At 54.9% G+C, this 19,571-nt stretch overlaps 1 protein-coding gene across 1 annotated transcript in view; it reads left to right on the forward strand.

The window, feature by feature from the left end:
- Positions 1-19,571, forward strand: part of RIN3 (Ras and Rab interactor 3) — a 135,573-nt gene that overhangs the window by 95,729 nt on the left and 20,273 nt on the right. The window contains exons 5-7 of the mRNA XM_061395138.1: positions 4,457-4,548; positions 11,937-13,511; positions 15,987-16,295. Of these exons, the coding sequence (XP_061251122.1) occupies positions 4,457-4,548; positions 11,937-13,511; positions 15,987-16,295 (1,976 nt within the window). The remainder of the gene's footprint in view (positions 1-4,456; positions 4,549-11,936; positions 13,512-15,986; positions 16,296-19,571) is intronic.

A 19,571-nucleotide genomic window follows, 5' to 3' on the forward strand; every position in this document is an offset into this window, starting at 1 on the left:
TTTGGCCACCTCATGTGAAGAGTTGACTCATTGGAAAAGACTCTGATGCTGGGAGGAATTGGGGTCAGGAGGAGAAGGGGACGACAGAGGATGAGATGGCTGGATGGCATCAACGACTCGATGGACATGAGTTTGGGTGAACTCCGGGAGTTGGTGATGGACAGGGAAGCCTGGCATGCTGCAATTCATGGGGTCACAAAGAGCCGGACACAACTGAGCGACTGAACTGAACTGAAACACCCAGGTGATACAGGCCAGTCCTGAGACAGAGCCTGCTCCCTGATGGGCCCTCAGGGCCCCTGTGGCCTCGGCACCTGTCCACTGAGCACAGTCCCTGCAAGAGCGAGGACCAGCCCTGGTTCGGTCACATGGGCTCATGAAGGCCGGTCCTTCTCCAGTGCTCACTTAGGAGCACGTGCTGTGGTCCACCACAGCCCGTCCTTGGGGTGGGAGGGCATAGATTTGGCTTCACGGTGTCCGCCCCAAACCTCACTGGAACTCTGATGCTCCTGGCTGGATGGTAGATAGTGTGAGAGTTCTAGAGAGTCTGAGTCCCATAGTCACCCAGGGAGCTGGTTAACACTTCCAGGGCCCACCCTGGGGATTCTGACTAGCTGGCTGGGAGTGGGGCACAGGAATCTGCATTTATAACACACACACAATCCACATTTATAACACACACACACACAATCTGTATTTATAACACACACACAATCCACATTTATAACACACATGCATAATCTGCATTTATAACATACACACAATCCACATTTATAACACACACACAATCTGTATTTATAACACACACAATCTACATTTATAACACACACACACAATCTGCATTTATAATAAGCCTGTCTGCAAACCAAAGTTTGGGAACCGCTCCTAAGAAAAGGATACTAACAGTTAGCTGAGGGCCCCCGGGGGCATACTTGGAGAGGAGAACCATGGGCAGGGGGCGTTCAAGGGCCTCCCCGAAGGAGGAAGCAGCAGGGCAGTGGGGTGCAGGATGGGGACAGGAGAGAAGTCCCGCCAGGGTCCAGTGCCAGGGTGCCTGGCCTCAGTGGATCCCTCTCTCCAGCAGCTCCAGAGCACAAAGCAGACCTTGGGGTCCACCATAAGCCATGGGGCTGGACTTCTGTGCCCCCAAGCCAGCACGCCCAGGCACGTGTGGCGCTCTGTAGGGCCACTGGAGCAGGCGCTGAGGCTCCAGTATGCCAGGACAAGCCTCTGGGGGTCATGGGTGCCGGCCCTCAGGAGCAAACTCCGCAGAGGCTGGACGATGGGTGCAGAGCTGGTAAAAAACACTGAAGTGTCTGGAGGGGGCGGCAGCAGTGACTGTTCCAGTCAGTTCCATGGACCAGGCGTCTGTTGAGTCGGGCTTACACTGGGTGCTGCCCACAGAGCTCTCTCTAACCTGAACGGTGCTGCAGGGTGGGGCAGGGGGTGTTATCACTACAGACCCACTTCATGAGGCTTGTAACCCTTGTCCCATGCTGTGCCGAGGATCAGACCTTTGCAAGGAGCTTAGCAGAGCCCCTGGTCTGGAATGAATCCTCCAGGAGGCATCAAGCATGTTCTTCTTGCTGTTATAAATGAAGATGCTGCAGCTGGAGTTGGCCAGCCTCGGTTCACCCAGCTCAGTTCTGAGCCAGGTCTGAACCCCAGGTTGTCTGACTGCCGAGCCCAGCTGCCTCTGCCCAGCATACAGGGCCAGGCCCGTGGTCCAGAGGACGCGGGTCTGCTTTCTCTCCAGCAGCAGCTTCTCCCCTTCCATGTGCGGGGAGTCTAGGCCCTCTTCGTGAGAGGGGTGACACTGATGGCCAGGCAAAGAAGGGCAGGAAGAGAATTCGGGTAGAGGACACAGCGTGGGCGAAGGCCTGGCAGCGGGCCTGCTGCAGGTTGCTTGGCAATGGCTTCCTGGGAAGAGCTGGACATGTGGGTGGGGGATAAGGTGCCTGGAAGGCCTGAAATGCCGAGCCCAGGAGCTGCATGCAGGGCTTCCTTCCCTGGTGCTGGGAGTTGCTGCAGCTCACAGATGGATTGCATTTGAGCAGAACCACATGGCTGCAGAGGCTGGGAGGCTGAAACAAGGGGAATGTGGATACCAGCTGGGCTCTGCAGCCACCCAGACCCCAGGCAGGGGATGGGGAACCAGGCGGGGTAGGGGCGGTCACTGCAGGGAGGAGTGGGGAGGCAGGGGGAGCCTGGGGAACCGTCGGGGCTCTTATCGTGGGCACAGGCGCATAAGCAGGCGTGATGGTTCCTGAAACACATTCTACATACCAGATGCTCTGCCAAGCCCCTTTTCAAGGATGGCAAGCTCTGATCCTCAGTACAGCCTGGTGTCAGGAGTCAGTAGCCTTGTGAAATGGGTGCCATTAACCGAAATGAAGAAGTAGGGAGCCCCTTGGTCCTCCTGCCCTCTCTAGGAGGTGGCCAGGCACCCAGTGTTGTGGCGAGGCTGTCATCCTCCACTGGGCAGCTGGGGGAGGTGGGCTGGGCCTCTTCTCTGAAGGAAGCTGTTATCACTGTGTCTGGAGCTGCCTTCACAGCCGCCTGGACCAGGAGCCACGGTCTTGCCTTCTGAGTCCTGGTTAGGGGGACAGAGGGACAGAGGAAAGGAGCCTGACCACACAGCTCAGAGGCCCCGAAGCACCCTTGACTGGAGCTCCCAGCAGGAGGGGAAGAAACAAGTTCCCACTAGGTGCTCCCCTGCTGTGCTGCATGGTTTCTATAGTAACCCCATAAGCGAGCATCATGTCCCCTGTCCAACCAGGAGATGGAATGACACCCACCAGGAATGGCAGAGCTGGGGTTTACCAGTGTCCTCGATTCCAGAATTCATGCTGGTTTTTTCTTTCTCCCTCTCACTTAAAGAAATTCTTTTAATGGAAAGGAATTCATGCTTTCCCCTCTACTTTCCTTTTGAAAGTGGTTGACTTTCAAAACCACAGAAGTCACCCGGGACGTGTGAGGAGATGGAGCCACGAGGCATGGAGGGGATGCAGACATGGTCTCATAGCCTTCCATTCTGGAAGCGCTCCCCAAGTCGCCCCAAAATTTATAGGACCTGGACAGGGTGGGGGTGAGTGCCAAACCCTATGGGAAAGAGAAAGCTAGCCTGTGTGAGCTAATAAGGTATTAATAATATACATGGTGCCTGGTACTTTTAATCCATGGCCAACAACCCACTAGGAGGTAATAGTAGAAGAAAATGTATTTGGCCTTAGTTAGGTTCTGGACACAGAACTCTTAAATTCTTGGAATTTCCTGAGTTGACAGGGGTGTCTCTTGTTATTCATAATGCGCCAGTTTCTGTCACACCTGCATTATGCAAACCCATAAACAGGAGAGGCCCCTAGACAGCCTCAGGATGGGGCTGGTCACCAGGAAGACCAGTGACCAAGGCGGGGAACTTCCAGCCCCACCCGCCCACCTCCCAGCTGATGGACACTTTGAGGCGCCGGGAAGTGCCATGTCCAGAGAGGCGTGGAGGGGAGCTCCTTGCCCCGACCTTGCCTGTGTGCTTCTTCCATCCAGCTTTTCCTGGGCTGCATCCTTACAATGAGCCAGGAAATGCAAGTGTTGCCCTGAGTCCCATGAGCTGTTCCCAGCAAACTGTCAAGCCTGAGGAAAGGGTCATGAGAACCCCTGACTTACAGCCTGTTGCTCAGAAGTACAGGTGACCTGGGACTGGCGTCCAAAATGGTGGGGCTGAGTCCTTAGCCTGTATTAAGGAGTAGTTAGTTAGTGCTAGTTCCAGGCAGTTAGCGTCAGAATTAACTTGTAGGACATCCCTTTGTTGGCCAGAAAATTGTAGGATCGTTTTAGATAACATCCCAGAGGGGATCATAAAGGCCCTCTCTGATCTGTTTCCCCATCTGTACAATAAAGGGGGGCAGGGTGTATAGGCCTCTTCTGGGGGGTCTCTGAAGCGATCCCGGGATGAACTGCCATTCAGACCAAAGGCAGCAGATAGAGCCGGCGGACTGTGTTGTTGGGGGCGCCTGTGTGCTCGACGGAAGCTGTGCGCTCACAGTTTCGGGGGGAAGCAGGAGGTAGGGTCTGTCTGTGCGCCTGCTGCACACCTTAGTGTGGAATGGCAGGGCTTGGAGGGCCGGAGGGGGTGGGTCCCTTACCTTCCCCAGAATAGCTCCTGTAGAGGAAGCTGCGTGGGCTTCCCCTCCACGCGCCATCCCTCACCATGACCAAGGAAGGTCTCAGCATCTCTGGGTCCAGTGGAGACACAGGACTGGGACCCGACCGGTTGCTCCCTCAGCCTTAGGACTCCATCCTTTGGCTCCAGGGAAGTTTCCAGTCTGTGGCGATTGCAGCAGCCAGCGGGGTTGCCGGGTTCTTCCTCCATGGGCTGTGGATTGGGAGGTGGCAGGGCTGAGACTGGACACACGGAACCCGCCCCAGACTTGACCTCCGACCCCTCGTGTCTCCGCAGAGATTTATTGCCCTTCACGCTGAGGCTGCCCCGGGCCATCCTCGAAGCCCGCAGCTCCACAGACCTCGAGATCATCTCCAATCTGGGCCTGGGTAAGTCCCCTCTGGGGTCAGAGCAGGAGACCAGGCTGTAGTAGGACCGGGGATCCCGAGGGGCCTTTCAGGCTGAGCCCAAGCTGGATCCTGAGTCCCAGCTCCCAAGGGACCACCTGCTCCCCTGCCCCAGGTGCCAAGCCCCCCAGCAGGGAGACACTCCCACTTTTCAGAGTGGCTGCTTTAACAGCTGTCAGGGGGTCTCATGCACAGCCTTGCTGGGTCTGAGGGAGCGGGGGCTGGTTAGGGCCCACACAGGCTGACCTGGCGTCAGAATGTGACCTGAGAGAAGCCAAACCAAACACCAGGGTCCGTCTCAGCATGACCGTGATCATTAACTGAAGATGCCCCCCGCCCCCTTGGCCTGCTCCCTACCCAACCACGTGACTTAGCACACCCACCCTGCCACTTACCCTTCTGACCTTTTGAGGGATTTGGGGTAGGGGGTAGTAAAAGACAAGAGTGTTTCTGATCCCAGCCCTTCTACGTAATAGTAAGAAGAGCTCACACTTCCTGGGCCCTTTCCATGCGATGGGCTTCACTGAGTCAGCACTGACCTCTGACATGGCCTCACCATGCTGGCCCTTCTCTGGAAGCCCATGCTTCCCAAAGCTGGAGCTGCCAGGAAGCCAGGCCGGCCACCCCTGCAGGCCCCCATCTTAGGCAGAGGCCAGGTCACATTATGAACAAAGCAGTTAATGAGTCCTTATCAAGACTAAGCCGCTCAGGGAATATAGTCAATATTTTATAATAACTTTAATGGAGTATTATTGTCTATAAAAATTTTGAATCATGATATTGTGCACCTAAAACTAATATATTGTAAATCAACTAAATGTCAACTTTAAAAAAAAAGAAAACTCAGACTTCCCTGCTGTTCCAGTGGTTGAGAAGCCACCTGCCAATGCAGGAGGTGCAGGTTCAATCCCTGGTCTGGGAAGATTCCATGCGGTGGGAGGGAACTAAGCCCATGAAACCACAGCTACTGAGCCCATGCTCCACAAGAGAAGCCCCTGCGGTGAGAAGCCCGCACACCGAAACTAGAGAAAACCCACACATAGCAACAAAGACCCAGCACAGCCCAAAATAAATTAATTAAAAAATTTTAAAAGGCCAAACCATACCCAGGAACCTGCACTACATATGGCTGAGCCCACTGGTACATTTTCAGCAGTGCTGGTCAAATGGAAGAAAGGTTGGTGGAGCGGGCAGGACCAAGGCATAGATGAAACTAGAGGCAGACCTGGGATCCGAGGAGATGCCCCTTGTTCTCAGGCCCATCACTGTCCACCCCCCGGGGGGCCGCTGGACAACAGAGAAAGAGCTGCCGCAAGGCGGCTCATGGTCAAAGGCCAGGAAGTAGGAGGAGTGCAGGCCCTCGGGTTTAATGCGCGATAACCATGCTCTAACCTCTTCACCTGCGTTGACTCATCAGATCTCCAGACAGCCCAGTACAGCAGGTTGTAATATCGTGATGCCCACTTTATGACAGAGAAAACAGACATGAGGAGTTGAGTGACGTGTCTAGGGTCACGGGATCCACGGAGGGCTGGGTGGTTAGGCTCCAGCCTCCACCCGCCAGCTCGTGGTGCCCCGTCACTCTATCCGGGTTCTCCTAGGTCTGGTTGACCCAGTTCATAAACTTTGGGGCCAGTTTGCAGTTGATGTTGGGAATAAACACTAAGCTTGGGCCTCAGACTTTATACTTGCTGGGCTCTTACTCTTCCAGAAGCTTGGGTGTGGGATAGGTGTGTGTGTGTGTGTGTATGCTCAGTCGTGTCTATTTGCAACTCCATGGCCTGTAGCCCTCCAGGCGCCTCTGTCCATGGGATTTCCCAGGTAAGAATACTGGAGTGGGTTGCTGTTTTCTTCTCCAGGGTATCTTCCCAGCCCAGGGCTCGAACCCACATCTCCTGCGTTGGCAGGTGGATGCTTTACTGCTGAGCCACCTGGGAAGTCCATGGGATGGGTGAGCGTCTGGTAACTCATACAGTCCAAACGACACCCCTCCCGAGGGCTGAAACGGCAGAGGTGACACTTGCCCTGCACTCTCTTGGCGCTGTCTTGGGTAATCCTTGCAGTCCCATTTTAAAGATAGAAAATCAAGTCAGCACGGCCAGGAAACTTGTCCAAGATGCTCCAGGCAGCGAGGAGCACGGCTGGGAAGTACACCGAGAGCTTTCTGACTCCCAGCACAGCTCTCCGCTGCCCCTTGGCTGTACCTCGTGAGCGTCTCAGTTGTTTGTGCAATGAGCAGTTGCTGGCTGACTTTGAGGTCAAGTTCAAGGGCAAGTGAGATGCATGCCCTCCATCTGGGAGGCTTACCACCGAAAGGAGGGTTGGTTTGCAGCCTCACTGCAGGTGGGTTGAGGCAGGTGCCCCTGGGATCCAGTGCCCCAGGGACCCCCAGGTTTCTCTCACCTGGGGATGGATGTGGAAGACAAGCTGCTCCTGTAGGGAGAACCATATTCCTTTCTGGAATCGACAAGCCCTTCTATCCGGGCAAGCTTGACCTCTTGGGCAGGTTGAGGACGTGAGCGGGGAGGGGCCTCTGAGAAGCAGCTGGCAGTTCAGGTCGTGTGTCAGCGTCCGCTTCCTTGAGAAGTGGATTTAAATGAAACCTGAGGACATTGCAGCTTAGGAACCAGAGGGTTCTGATCAGGCCTGGTGTCCCCAAGGGCTGAAGCACAGAAGTGAGGCTCACCAGGATAAGTTTTTCCTGGAGCCGAGGAAGGGCTAATTTTTCTGTTCATCCCCAGAAAGGATAGAGACCCAGAGCTGAAAGGGCATGTCCCATCAGAGACCAGAAGCCTTGGCTCTGAGATGCGCAGACCGCCCTGGCCTTCAGCTGCAGCAGCAGTGACGAATAAGCAAAGATAAGGGCCGGACGCCCCAGGCACGGTGCCCAGCGCATCACACATTCTAAGCAAGGCACTCTGTGGCAAAGAAGTGAAACCAACTCAAAATAGCTTAAGATAAAAGGGGATTTAGTAAAAGGAGGCCAGGGAATCTCCGTGATAGGAGCAGAGGGTCCGCCCAGCTTTGCAGGCAGCGGATGCTCTTCTCCGCACACAGCTCAGCCTCCTTAACCCCTGGTTCCCGCTCCCAACTCCTCCATCCGTGGGGCTCTGACATCTGCCCCCACATACCGATCTGATGACCTTGTCGTTGGAATACGTTTATAGGCATTTGTGCTTTCTGTAACTAGTATCAGCAATGTTTCTTTTTCTGGCACTCTACTCACTTTTTACAAAATGAATCGAGTGTCATAAATATCCAGATCATTGCACAAGCCTGCTGTTCAGACAGAGATGATGGTGCTGAAATAGGGTTATTGACTCACAAGCTCAGTACCATGTGATTGCCCAAAATGTTTGCTCCTGAGCTGATATAGAAAAGTCTGAGCCTGGCCTTGGAAAAGCCAGCATTCAAAAGGGTTCTGTAGGTAGAAGCTTGGGACCACAGAATTAACACAGGGAGCAGTTCACTAAACTGCGTGCAGTTAATTCTTCTCAGTACAAAAGGAATCTAGAGAAAGCAAGTTAGACTTGCAGAGGTTCTCAGACATGTTCGCAGTGAGTATATGTTTTATATTTCTAAAATATGTTTAAAAAGAGAATATGTGCTATAACTCTTCCAAGTTGGCCTGTAACTTGCTTTTGCCTTTATGTTATACAATGAGAACTTTCCTAGTTGTCAAAAATTCATTGGAAAGTCCAGTTTGAATGATTGTCTTAACAGCCCACCTTTGGGATATCACAGAAACATTCTCCCACTGATCTCAGACTTTCTAGCAGTTTCCATGGCATCTGGAACACTTGCCTGCCTTTATTCATGCCCTCTTCGTTCTGCCAGTAGCCTGGGGTTTCTCAAGTGTGAAACCTTTGTCACACTTGTCCTCAGGGTCTAGAGCCCAGCACCTGGCCTGGCCAAGGCCCTCTGAGGACTATAGGTGTGGACGCCTGGCAGGAGGCATCTCCAGTTGAGACACAGGAGGCCACAGGGCCAGCAGGACGTCGGCCACAGTCTGGGGGCGGCACACAGGAGGAGAGGGCTCGGGCCCTTAGGGGAACTGTGGCCCCTGAGCCGAGGTTGGCCCAGTGCCGCTAGGCGCAGACGCCCACGGCCGCAACCAACCACTATGATTGCACGACAGCCTTCCGCTTCTCCCCTGGCCTTGGCATTCTGCAGAGAAAGTTACCTACTTCCTTTTTTCAAAAAAAAAAAAGCATGAAGACTTGAGTTCCCTAATAGGCCCCCAGACCCCAGGGTGTAGCTCCTTGGATCCCAGCTCTCCCACCTCTCAGAGCGGCCTTGGCTTTGAGGCCTCTGCCCTGCGGGGTGTAACCACCAGGCCTATCTTAGGGGCAGGGGAGCAGTTCCCAGTCACCCAGCCCCTGGACATATTTCCCTGAACCCCACGTCTCTTCCACTTGTGTAGAAATGCAGATCTGAGTGGTGGAAAGTGTGTTCTTTTTTCCTTTGTGATGCCCGCCCTGCCGCCCACCTGCCACCCACCCCCACGCCACCCCTGCCCCCCGCCACTGCTGTCCTGAGGTGGGTGGTCTGGCTGGTGGTCCATTACTTACAGAGCTCTTTGCTCTCCTTTTTGCCTTTCACCTCTCATTTTCTCACTTCTTTACTACTTGTCTTTAGACACCCTCCCAGGCCCAGGCTGAAACCAGAGGACAGTCCTAGGGTTGGTCTGTCTCATCAGTGTGCACCAGGGCAGGGGAGCCAGGGGAGTGTAGGTGTGGCCTGAAAGTGTCAGGAAAGCTCCACCAAACTGGTGACATTTGACTTGGGTCTTGAAGGTTGAGTAGGAAGGAGTTTGCCAGGTGGAGAGGGTAGGAAAAACATTCGAAGCAGAGGGAACATTAGCCAAGACCCAAAGGTGGAACTGCCCATGGCGTGTTCAGGAAGGAGTGAGCAGCAGAGAGACTGGGGTGGAGATTCAGTAGGTGAAGGTGTAGAGGGTCGGATCCCACAGGGGATGAATGCCAGGCTAAAGGCTCAAAAGTGATTCTGAACAAATAGCAATCAAGGGTCTACGATATGCCCAGTATAGACCCACGAGGAGTAGAATTGGAGGCAGAGTGGGGACACGGAGGCAGGCTATGGCCATGATCTGGGTGAGCAGTAATGGGCATGTCCAGGCACAGGTGGGCAGTTCTGTTGATGGCCTGCCCTGTGACTTGTACCTTCTCCCGAAGGGTCTTTCAGGAACTTGGAGATGAGCCTTGGGAGCCTCAGCTCACCTATGGGGCTGCTGCCCAGTCCCTTCATCAGACTGGCTGCCTGCTTGCTCCTTGCTAGGAAGCCTTCCAAGAAGACTGTGCAAAGTACCCAGGAGAATGGACAGGTCACGGAGGGGTCAGTAGCTGCCCAAGAAAGCAAAGCACAAGGCACAGGCGGCCATGAGAAACAGCCCTCCCCTCACCCCTGTAGATGGTGGGAGAGCTTGAAGACACACCCTCCCATGCCGAGCCCCCTGTGTCCTCAGGGAGTGACTGGCAGGGGCGCACATTGGAAAGTCACATGAAAGTTTGTCATCTTTGATACAGTGTAGACATCTGGCCGAAGCACTTCTAAACATGGAGTCTCTGCCCACTAAGGGGCTGCACCATGAGCCCTGCTCTGCTCCTCTGCGATGGCCCCACCCCAGAGGGATGCACACGGCGCTCTCTCAGCTTCTCAGCAGCCCTGCTGTCCTTGAATTACATATCACTCACCTTGATCGGGTTTCTGACCTCCTTGGCCAGCAAGCTGGTGAACACCTACACCCCTGAGAGTGCCTATCCCTTGGGATGAACACACACACACACACACACACACACACACACAGCTGCCCTTGGTTCCCTGGGTTCCCTACTCCTCGGCCGTCTTGCAATGTCTCCTTTCTTCCAGTGTTGAGAATCTGTTGTGTTCTTACCCCGACCCCGGCTCTGGGGTATACGCCACCTTGCCCCTCACTCAGGCCAGGAGAGCAATAGGGATGGGAAGTGTCACAAGTTCTATGAAGGGCGGCCACGCATGTAACACATCAGCCCAGCACCCGGCCTTCAGAACTAGTGCGACCTAGTTCAAACCCCAGCTCCTTCATTCCCCGACCTGGTGACCTTTCGTCTCTCTGGGTCTCTTGTCTTCATTTGTCACATGGGGACAACCTGAGGACTTACACCCGAGGCCTGTGGTCAGAGACCCTGAGACAGTAGAGCAAGCAGCCCACACACCCAGGATCCAGCACATGTTTGTTCCTGGTATTGTTTTTGATGCTATTTTTGGTAATTTTCTTACTGATGACTCCTTCCCGGAGGTAAAGAGCCTTGGGTGAGAGACTGGAGGCCTGGCCTCATTAACAAGGAATTGGCACTATCGATCTCTAAAATTAATAGCTTGGACAAGACCTGGGTTCCCTACTCCTCTTCAGCAGAAGGGACTGCTTGAATGAGTTCGCAGTGACCTGCCAGCCCTCTGACCTTGTTCTCAAAACGTGCCCCTGGGGCCCTTCTTGGAGCATCCCAGGCTTTCATCAGGTTCTCCAGAGGGCTTGGTACCGAAAGGTCGGGACCTCCTGTGATCTCGTCAACCCCCGACTTGAACATCCCATGCCCCTTACCCAGAACAAGCCTGGCTCTGACCATCAGTACCTGGAGAGGGAAAGGCCTGCTCTGCTGGCCTCAGCCATGGGCTGAGTCAAGAGAAAGGCGTGTGCTGGGGGCTCAGCAGTGCAGGAGCTCAAGCTCTCCAAGCTGAGGGCAAGAGGGCATTTTCCTGCTTTAGCAGCTAGATTGACCAGAGGTGGCATCATTTTGCAGTGGGCAGGCGTTTCCCACCTTGGATGGTCAGGTCTGAGCTCACTGGCCACCATCCATAATTCATTATTCCTGCTGTGACAACTGCAGTGGCCAAAAACAGGCCCAAAGTCCCTTCTCTGTTGGGACCCCATTCTGGATCGAGGCCTAGGAAGGTCTGGAGACTTGCCTTAGAGCCCCCGACTGGTCAGCAACGGGAGCTCTGGGCTTCGTCGACTCCATGTCCACACGTCCCTGCGCCCCAGGTCATGGGTGCCCCTCGGGCAGCTCTCACATGCCGGGGGACAGGACCGAGGTGCTGAGCCTGTCGCCAGCACCGTCCTGGCCCCACCCCGGCACTGGCACCGCAGGGGAGGACGGCGTGGGGCTTCCCCTCCCGAGGCAGGAAGTGGTGGGAGAGGTTTAAAACAGTCCAGGAGGGGAAAACAACCTTCAAGCGGGTGAAGCAAACACCTCGCCGCCGGGCCCTCCCTCGGCCCTGCCCCCACGCTGCCCGCAAGCACCACCGGGTCCGGTCCACGCAGGGGCCCGGCTTCGGGGACTGACCGCCTCTCCCTCTCTCCTCTCCGACAGGCTTCTGGGACTCCTCACTGAACCCCCGGCGAGGAGGTGGGAGTCCAGCGGAAGCCCCAAGAGACCCAGCCCCCGGAGCGACCCCCGCCTCCAGCCTCAAGTCCACCGCCCATCCCGAAAACTGCTCGTGTGAAATCGAGCTGTCCATAGGAAACGGCCGCCTGTGGTTTGTGAATCCGATCTTCATCGAGGACTGTGACCGTGCCCCGCCGGCCGACCAGCCCCCCGCTGGAAGCTGCCCCTCGCGCCCGGCGCCCCCCACCCCTGACGCTACCTCACCCACCTCCCGGTGGGCTCCCCGCCGCCCTGCGCCCCCTCCCCCGCCACTCCCCCTGCACCCCCCGGGCTTCAGCCGGCCTCCTCCTGCTGCTCCTACCCCTCCGGCCAGTCCATCGCCCAGTTCTCCCCCGGCGGCGGCTCCCCCGCCTCCAGAGGCTCTTCCGCCCTCACCCCCAGCATCTGCCCCCCACTTGGCACCCCATGCCCCAGGCCCTCCGGGGCTTCCAAGCCAGCCACCCATGACAGCCTGTGAGAGGCTCCCACGCCCCCTCGCAGGCCTTGACCCCCTCAGGGAGGAAGAGATGAAGCCAGGGGCAGCCGCCAGCCCCTTGAAAACCCCCGCCCCGCCAGTGCCCACGAAGAAGAGCCTCCCCGCGGTTCCCCCCAGACGCCGCATCTCGGAGAAGGTCTCCCTGGAAGACCAGAGCGCAGGGAAGCCGGACAGGGGGGCGGCCGCAGAGGGGGACCCGGGGGGTCCTTCCAGGGCATCCCCGCTCCGCCTGCCTCCTCTGCGGACCTCAGACACCCCCGGGGACAGGCCTCAGAGAACCACAGAGCCAGGCCAGGAAGCATCAGCCCAAGCCAGCAACCCGGGCAGCGCGCCAGAGCCTCTGAGGAAGATCCGACAAGCCCCAGTCCCGCCTCCCAGGAAGAAACGGGTCTCCCGGCAGCTGGCCTCTGTCCTCCCAACTCCCCAGGAGACGGCCGAGCTCTCCGCAGCAGGGGAGGCCCCTGAGAAGCCCACGCCTGGTCCCCCGCCGGGAGAGATCCAAGGTCCTGCCTCCCCCGCTGGGGGTAATCAGAGCCCGCATGCCCCAGCAGGGGCCCGACCCCAGAGCGCTCCAGAGTTCAAGGGCTCCCTGGCCTCCCTCTCGGACAGCTTGGGCGTGCCTGCCTCGGCCGCTGACCAGGACTCGTACTCGACCAGCAGCACGGAGGAGGAGCTGGAGCAGTTCAGCAGCCCCGGCATGAAGAAGAAGCCCTCCATGATCCTGGGCAAGGCGCGCCACCGGCTGAGCTTCGTGAGCTTCAGCAATGTCTTCAACGCCTTCCTGTCCAACAACCGCAAGCTGTACAAGAAGGTGGTGGAGCTGGCCCAGGACAAGGGCTCGTACTTCGGCAACCTGGTGCAGGACTACAAAGTGTACAGCCTGGAGATGATGTCCCAGCAGACCTCCAGCACCGAAATGCTGCAGGAAATCCGCACCATGATGACCCAGCTCAAGAGCTACCTGCTGCAGAGTACCGAGCTCAAGGCGCTAGTGGACCCTGCCCTGCACACCGAGGAGGAGCTAGGTCGGTCCCAGGCAGGGCTTGGGAGCGGGCGGGGGCCAGGGATGATCCCAGACAGTCCGCCCTTTCCGTGAATAACCGCTCTACTGTTCTGCCTCTCCCTTCGGAATTCGGCCCACGGACCCAGATAGATTAGCCCGGCCCCCACCTTCAGGATGCTCCTGGTTTCATTAGGGAGACCAGTCGCTAGTAGCGATTAGTGGCATAAGAAGCAGTAACATGTGAGGCTATTGAGGGCCAGAGGCCGTCTCCGCAGGAGACCTGGTGGCTTCAGAGATAAGGGACCTGAGAGGGCACCTCTTGTTTTGCAGATGAGGGGGAAAGCCCTGGAAGGGGAAAGCTCTTGGCCAAGGTCACACAGGAGCCAGGAGCAGTGGGGAAGCTGACCACAGGTCTCTGCCTCTGAGTCACCACACCTCCAGCTGCAGAGGCTCTGAGGACTTGGAGGGACAGACAGCAGTGGGGCGAGAGAGGCAAGGGCAGCTATGCGTTCTCCTGTTGGCGAGGCTGGAGAAGCAAAGGAGAAGAGGGAGGCTGTAGGATGAGGACCGAGACAGCCAGAACCCGCCCCAGGCCCAGACATGGGCCAACTCTAAGCATGCATAGCAGGGACTGGCCTCTGCTGAGACTCAGTCATGAGAACAGAGGCTCCTCCCTCACTCCCAGAGATAAGGCAGCTTAGGTGTCTCTCTACAGGGACAGGACTTGGGACCTCTGCTACCAGGGCCAATAGCCGAGACCACCCCCACCACCCTACCCCAGAAATTGAGTAGAGCCAAAAAGACTTCCCAAGAATATTTCACTATTGTCAATCAAAGCTGAGCATTGCCTTGGTATCAAGTTGACCTGGGTTCAAATCCTTGCTCAGCCCCCAACTAACTGTGACCTGCACCAGCAGAGCCTAAGTTGATCCATCTTTTGAGTGAGAATTATGACATGTATGTTGCAGAATGCTGTGAGATCAGAGATGACTAGTTCTCACTCTACTAGCTGATCAGGATGCCTCTTGGATAAGATAGCGTTTGAACAGAGGAGGAATAAGCCGTGCAAATAGCCATGTGCATTCCTCCAGGCAAAGGGAATAGCAGGTGCAAAGGCCCTGAGGTAGGCGCAAACCTGGCAGGTTGGCAGAATAGCAGGAGGGTCGGGGTGGCTGGAGCAGCCTGAACACAGGGAGCAGGCAAGGTAATGAGTGAGAGGGTCACAGGGTTAGAGCACAGAGGGGCTTGTGGGCCATGGAAAGACTTTGGCCTCTTTTGTGCATGAAAGAAAGAGAGAAAGTGAAGTCATGTCCGACTCTTTGCAAGCCCGTGGACTGTAGCCTGCCAGGCTCCTCCGTCCATGGGATTCTCCAGGCAAGAATACTGGAGTGGGTTGCCATTTGCTTCTCCAGGGGATCTTCCTGACCCAGGGATCGAACCTGGGTCTCCCGCATTGCAGGCAGATGCTGTAACCTCTGAGCCACCAGGGATTGGGGCAATTACAGGGTTCTGAGCCCTGGAATATCTTGATCAAACATAGCATAGCACGATTATGCTGGTTGCTCCGTTGCTGTTGCTGCTGTTAAGTCGCGTCAGTCGTGTCCAACTCTGTGCAACCCCATAGACGGCAGCCTACCAGGCTCCGCCATCCCTGTTATTCTCCAGGCAAGAACACTGGAGTGGGTTGCCATTGCCTTCTCTGTTGCTATGATGAGTAAAGGACTAAAAGAAGCCAGGGCAAGAGACTATTAACATAAGTCGGGTAAGAGATAATGATGGCCCAGGTCCAGGTGGTAGCCATGCAAATGATGAGAAATCAGGTTTTGGCTATACTGTATTTTTGAGACTAGAGGCAAATGGATCTCGTAATTGAAAAATACATATTAAGAATAACTCTACTGGGACTTCTTTGGCAGTCCAGGGGTTAAGACTCCATGCTTCCACTGCAGGGGGGCACAGGTTTGATTTGTGGTTGGAAAATAAAGATCCCAACCTTGTGGTACAGCCAAATAGTAATAATAATTATATATACATATATATAATTTTTAAAAAAGAGTAACTCAGTTTTTAAATGTCAAACATTTACTACATTTGACATTTGACACTTTTTAAATGTCAAACATTTACTGGGCCCTCAGGCCCTCCAGGTACAGTTGCACAGGTTGTAGACTGCACAACTCCCATGTGAATAGGACCCTCTCAGATTGTATACGAATAGGCAGCCCTATGAGAGTTAAATCTGTGCCAACCTCTGAAAAGTATTAGGATACCACGTATGGGTCCCAGAGGGCTCCTGTGCCCTTAGCATTGTGCCTTTCTGTTGAATGTACTACACAGTCTCACCTGGCAGAACTGTGGGCCGAACCTGCCAGGGCTGTGAGTGTGTCCTTCCAGGGACCAGGGATGGGGAAGCCACACTGTTGGGCAACAAGACCTGGGGGCGGGATCCCTGCCGCTGGTTTCCTCACCCCACCCTCTGGCTCTCACTCACCTATAGAAGCCATTGTGGAGTCTGCCTTGTACAAGTGTGTCCTGAAGCCCCTGAAGGAAGCCATCTACTCATGCCTGCATGAGATCCACAGCAAGGACAGCTCACTGCAGCAGCTCAAGGATAACCAGCTGGTTATCCTGGCCACCACTACCACCGACCTGGGCGTGACCACCAGCGTGCCAGAGGTGCCCGTCATGGAGAAGATCCTGCAGAAGTTCGCCAGCATGCACAAGGCCTACTCGCCCGAGAAGAAGATCTCCATCCTGCTCAAGACTTGTAAACTCATCTACGACTCCATGGCCCTCGGCAACCCAGGTAGGTGGGCAGCCGGGAAGGGCCCTGGGCTGCGAGTTCTCTCTGGGTCCCTGGACGAGCGATGCTGTGTGTGGCTGTGACCCCTTCCCCTCAAGAACTCCAGAGCCATTGAGAGGCACGGGAGAAGCTGTCCCAGATTCAGAGATCTGTTAGGGTGGGAGTAGTGGAACTCTTGGGCACGTCCTGTGCTCCCTGGGGGCTGGGAGGAGACCCGTGATTGGCAGCCACACTGGAAGCAGGCAAGGAATCCAGCTCACACTGTGCCTCTGTATGAATTAGGAAAAGGCACTATCTTTGTTTCCTAGGGCTGCTGTGACAGAGTTCCACAGACTAGTGTCTTAAACAACAGAAATGTGTTGGCCCACAGTTCTGGCGACTGGCATTTTTGATATCAAGGTATCAGCAGGGCCCTACTCCCTCTAAAGGCTGTAGGGAAGGATGTGTTCCAAGCCTGTCCTCTAGCTTCTGGAAATTCTTGGCTTATGGCAGCATCACTCCAGCCTTTGCATGGTGTGTTATCTGTGCGTGTGTCTCTGTCCAGATTTCCCCTTTTTATAAAGATGTCAGTCATACTGGATTAGGGGCCCACCCTCCTCCAGGATGACCTCATCTTAACTAATTATATCTGCAAAGACCTAATGTCCAAATAAGGTCCCCTGCACCGAGGCCTAGGTCTGCAACATACGGATTTGAAAGAACACAGTTCAGCCCTTAAGGGCCACAGAAATCAGTTACAGAAGTCAGTTGGGCATTTACCCTGATCTGGTCAGGTGTACCTGAGCTTGGTTGGGCTGGCTTGAGGGTCTGTGTGAGGGGTCACTTGGAGGCTGGCTGGGCTAAGATGGTCCTGCTTATAGGTTGGGTGGTTGATTGGTTGTTGACTGGTCTGAAAAGGGGGTGACTGGGCCACCATTCTGCAGCAGATTAGCCCAAGCGTGTGCCCACGGTGGTAGTTGGGATCCAAGTGCAAAGTCTGTCCGTCTGGACTTGAACTAGCACAGTGCCACACTGAACCATTTCACTGACTCACTGAGTCACAAGACTAGCCCAGATTTAAAGAGTGAGGAATTAGACTTCCCTTCATGCTGAGAAGAGCTGCAAAGGAACAAAGCAAGGAGTCCAGATGCTGAGAAGGGAATCACTGGGATCACTTTTAATCAGTTTACCACAGTGTTGCTCCGGGCAGACAAGGACAGGCAGCACTGCACTGTGGTGCACACCTCAGTGAACAGAATTGTGGCTGCATTTCATCCCCTGATTACCCCTTCAACTGGATGTCCTTGTACAGTAAGCAACCTGTGTAACTGTACATGACAGCCGTGGAAAGGGAGAATGGAAGGACTGTTACCTCTGTAGCCATACAGATGGGTTCAAATTCCTGATTTGTCACTTACTACCTGTGTGACCTTGAATGATTTACTTAACTCCTTTATAGGACCCAGTTCCCTCATCTCTGGAAGCTGTTTTACAAAGAAACTCAGACCCCTAACATTTCAGAAGCCACACTTGGTCACTTGTAAATATTAGAAATAGCATGTGTAAAATGTCAGCCTGCCACACATGGTGCCTAGTGGGCTTGCCCAGTGGTGGCTGTTTGAAGGGTGGGGTTATCCATCTGTCTTGGAGAAGGGCAAGCCAGTATGGCCACAGACCAACAGAAAGCGTGTGTGTGAGACTGGGGTATGGTGCAAGGTTATGTCAGAGCTCTGAGCCTCAGTTTCCCCCGTGTTAAATGGGCCCAACTAGAATCACTTTATGGGGCTGTTGTGGGAGTTAGATTAGCCTGCAGTTTGCACGCAGACCAGTGGCCGGCACTTAACAAGGACAATTACCTCCCCCCGCCTGAACTCATTTGGGCAGTCATTCTCCCTGCCGTGCGGGGGCTTGGGGCAAAGTCAGGGCCAAGGGCTCTACAGACCCTGAGATGTTATCAAGGAGGCAGCTTTGGGCCTGGAAAGGGCAGCTGCATCCTCAGCGAGTCCCCCGTTGACTCAGAAACCTTTAGCTTAAACACCCAGTGTCTTGGCAGTGACTTCAAACACCATGAGTTTTGCTGACAGTGAATTTACTTACTGAAAACTTAGCAGCGGGCAGGGAATGGGGGAGGGAAAAGCTAAATGTGAAGGAGAAGAAGGACAGTTGCTAGAGAGACGAAGTCAGAGTTCAGCCTGGAAAAGACCAAGCAGAACAAGGATGCTGAGAGCTTCCTTGTCCTCAGCCTTTGCTGGCGGGGGTGGGGCTGGGGGTGCAGGGAGCCGAGAATATCCCTGCTGATTGAGAAGCCAGCTCCAGGCAGAAATTCAGGGCGGGGTCATGGCTCCGTGTGAAGATTCCCCACCGGAAACAGCTCCACCGGGAGCAGATGGCTTTCTGTTCGGGTAGCCATTGCTGCCTGAGCACTGGCCACTGAACCAGTGGACTTTCTGTCTCCCCTGCGCCCTGAGCAGGCCGGGGCTGCCCCACGCGGGGCCTCAGCGTCTTCGCCTGGGAGGATGCAGGTGAAGAGAAGAGCAGGGATGTGGGGGGTTCATTCAAGGACACGCGTTGGAACCCAGCTTCGGTGCTGGACTTGAATCTCATGGGGCCTCTGCTTGTGTACAAAATGTAGATGATACGCCTGCCTCTCGGGTTGCCATGCAGGGCACTGGGAGAGGACCTGGAAATCACCCGGTTGGTCAGGCTCCAGGGAGGTACTAATCTTCCAGAGCCTCCATTTTTTCACTTACAAAGGGGCTGGGAACATCTCTGGGGACTGTGGTGAGGCTCAGATGCGACCAGATATGTATGTGAGCGTCCAGTGGATGAGAGGTTGCAGGAATGGCTGCCTTGTCACCAGGTTCCCCTAAAACGTGGAGGCTGAACCCACTCAGTGGTTTCCAAGCTGGGTTCCAGGAGGCACCCCAGGGGCCACCAAAGGGACATGAGGCTGGGCTTGACCCCAGGCAGCCCTGCCTGTCCCTGTTTTACACACAGGGTTCCATCTGGGATTCTGTTTGAAATAACCAGTTCTACTGCTAAACTTTTTAGTTTTTAAAAAAAAATCTTTCATTTGGAAATAATTCCAGACTTCAAGAGCAGGAATAGTTCATTAAAAGAGAAACATCTGCATACCCTTTGTGGACTGCTAATATCTTAAACATCATTTGCTTTATCATTTTTACTCTCTGTGCATATGTAATATTTTCCTGAATCATTTGAGGGTAGGTTTACATACAGCTTGGCCCTTTACCCCAAATACTTCTAAAAATAGGGGTATTCCCTCACACAACCACATTA

Source organism: Bos javanicus, chromosome 21 (genome assembly GCF_032452875.1).
Source record: "Bos javanicus breed banteng chromosome 21, ARS-OSU_banteng_1.0, whole genome shotgun sequence".
Classification (NCBI taxonomy): Eukaryota; Metazoa; Chordata; class Mammalia; order Artiodactyla; family Bovidae; genus Bos; species Bos javanicus.